Genomic DNA, 1,893 nt, shown 5'->3' with positions numbered 1-1,893 from the left:
GTCCCTTTCCATCGAATTTCCTGTAAGGCAATAATATCGGCTTTGTACTCCTTCAGAACATCCGCCAAAGCGAAAACTGCGCCTGTTCTGTACAACGTGCGCACATTCCAAGTGCAGATTCGCAGGTCGTGGTCCTTTATACATTTAGGGGGTTCGTCAACATTAGGGGGGTGTGTGTGGGCAACTAACCCGACGCCTCAACCCATTTTTTATAGTTCTTATGGGTGAACTCGCGACACGTAATAGCTCACTATTCAAGGGGTGATGAAAATAGCTACCGCAGGTGGTCCACAATTGAGATGAAAGGGGGAACAAGATAAGCCTGGACTTCGACATATTAAAGGTAATCAGAGCCGCTACTTGGTATATATCATTCCCTACGCCACCCTAACTTAAAAAATGTATTTAAAAAAAAAAGTCCTTGTTCCATTTTCAAAAAAAATATTTTTTTAAAAAGTCCATGCCATCTCCAAAAAAATATTTTTCAAAAAATCCACGACTTGTTCCATCTCCAGAAATATGTTATAAAAATCCACGCCTTGTTGGCTAATTGAAAAAATATTTTCTTAAAAATCTACGCCTTGCTGGCTACTTGAAAAAATATTTTCTTAAAAAATCCACGCCTTGTTGGCTACTTGAAAAGATATTTTTTTAAAAAAGTTCACGCCTTGTTGGCTATATCCGTATCCTTGGATATACCCGTATATCCCAAAATAATTCCCTTTCAAAATATATTATATTAACATTTTATTTATTTTTAACTTAAAAATTTTTTAATTATTTTTTAGTATCATCATCATCATCTTCATAATACTTTTGTCCCATCGATCTTTGATATGCTTCAATTAAAGATCTCTGTTCGGCTGTGGGTTGTACCTTCTGCACCGGAGTCAGTTCGCCATTTTCCATTTTCATATAAATGGTGTTGGTGGACTCTGGAAAAGCTTTTATGTGTGTTACCCTAGCACGTGCTGTGGGACATACGCATATACCAGGTGGTCCCTGTGGACCGGGTGGACCACGTTCACCTCTATTCACACCTTGTAAACCTTGTGGTCCAGTGGGGCCTTTGACACCTTGTGCACCAATTGGCCCCTGGGCACCGGGAAGGCCTGGATAGCCGGGATGTCCCTTCTCACCTTGGATGCCGGGGTCACCTTTTGGTCCTGGTGGTCCCTCAGGGCCAGCTTCGCAGACACAGGCTTTTAAGACGGCATGCGAGTAGGAACTTAGGCCTAAAAATGAAGGAAAGGGAATTTGGAATTAAATCAAACTAAAATTTTCCATATTTTCGAACCTACCCAAAAGTAGTAGCAACGAGAGAAATCTTTTCATGTTGAGTGGAAACGTTTGTCTATTTTCAATGTCGTCTGTGTTTTGACTGCTTCCCAAATTCATGTTCAGGTTGTATTTATAGAAAAAATAAATATAAAAATCTACTCAATATTCTGACCAGGTTCTACTATAATTAGGTCTTTAGTATTCATAATGGGTTAACTGTTTTTCAGACACATATTTTCTTATTGGAAATTCAGTTTTGCACCGCCCCCCCCTCTCTCTCTCTCTCTTTATGTTGCTTCTTTATCTTATCTCAATTAGTCGTTAACGGATTTACGACCGGCCCACATGGTCAGCTCGTGTGTTTTATTGTATTTTTCACACCCATACATTGGCCCTAAGCCCGACTTAGACGCTGTGAGGCACACACAGACACACAAAGGGTTATTTTTACTATTAAAAATTAACTTTGGTTAAATTTGATCCACTTATTATTGATTGTTGATGAAATGGGAAGTGACACCCTTTTGTTGTGATTGTTCCCATTTGTTTGGGTGTTTTTTTAATGACTTCTCAGAATTTTCTTCAATATTCGAAACGATTTTGAATATTTTT

General features: G+C 38.9%; 1 protein-coding gene across 1 annotated transcript; it reads right to left on the bottom strand.

Annotated features, from left to right (window-relative positions):
- Window positions 1-661: 661 nt before the first annotated feature.
- On the bottom strand, window positions 662-1,398 carry LOC133335969 (collagen alpha-1(XVIII) chain-like). The gene is made up of 3 exons (XM_061544263.1): window positions 1,302-1,398; window positions 877-1,235; window positions 662-721 (listed from the first exon to the last, which is right to left on the bottom strand). The coding sequence occupies exons 1-3, from the start codon at window positions 1,396-1,398 to the stop codon at window positions 662-664; spliced, it is 516 nt and encodes a 171-aa protein (XP_061400247.1).
- Window positions 1,399-1,893: the final 495 nt, after the last annotated feature.

The sequence above is a fragment of the Musca vetustissima genome, unplaced genomic scaffold (genome assembly GCF_032173495.1).
Source record: "Musca vetustissima isolate MV318-11 ecotype Yass unplaced genomic scaffold, APGP_CSIRO_Mvet_v1 utg5528, whole genome shotgun sequence".
Taxonomy (NCBI): Eukaryota; Metazoa; Arthropoda; class Insecta; order Diptera; family Muscidae; genus Musca; species Musca vetustissima.
This window is presented reverse-complemented; position numbering and strand designations above follow the sequence as displayed.

What these genes read in the sequence shown, in the direction of transcription:
- LOC133335969 (XM_061544263.1), bottom strand. Translation starts at nt 1,398, where the DNA reads ATGAATTTGGGAAGCAGTCAAAACACAGACGACATTGAAAATAGACAA. An exon ending in CTCGTTGCTACTACTTTTGG is followed by an intron (nt 1,236 to 1,301) that starts GTAGGTTCGAAA and finishes CTTCATTTTTAG; the next exon opens with GCCTAAGTTCCTACTCGCAT. An exon ending in AACTGACTCCGGTGCAGAAG is followed by an intron (nt 722 to 876) that starts GTACAACCCACA and finishes ATATTTTGAAAG; the next exon opens with GGAATTATTTTGGGATATAC.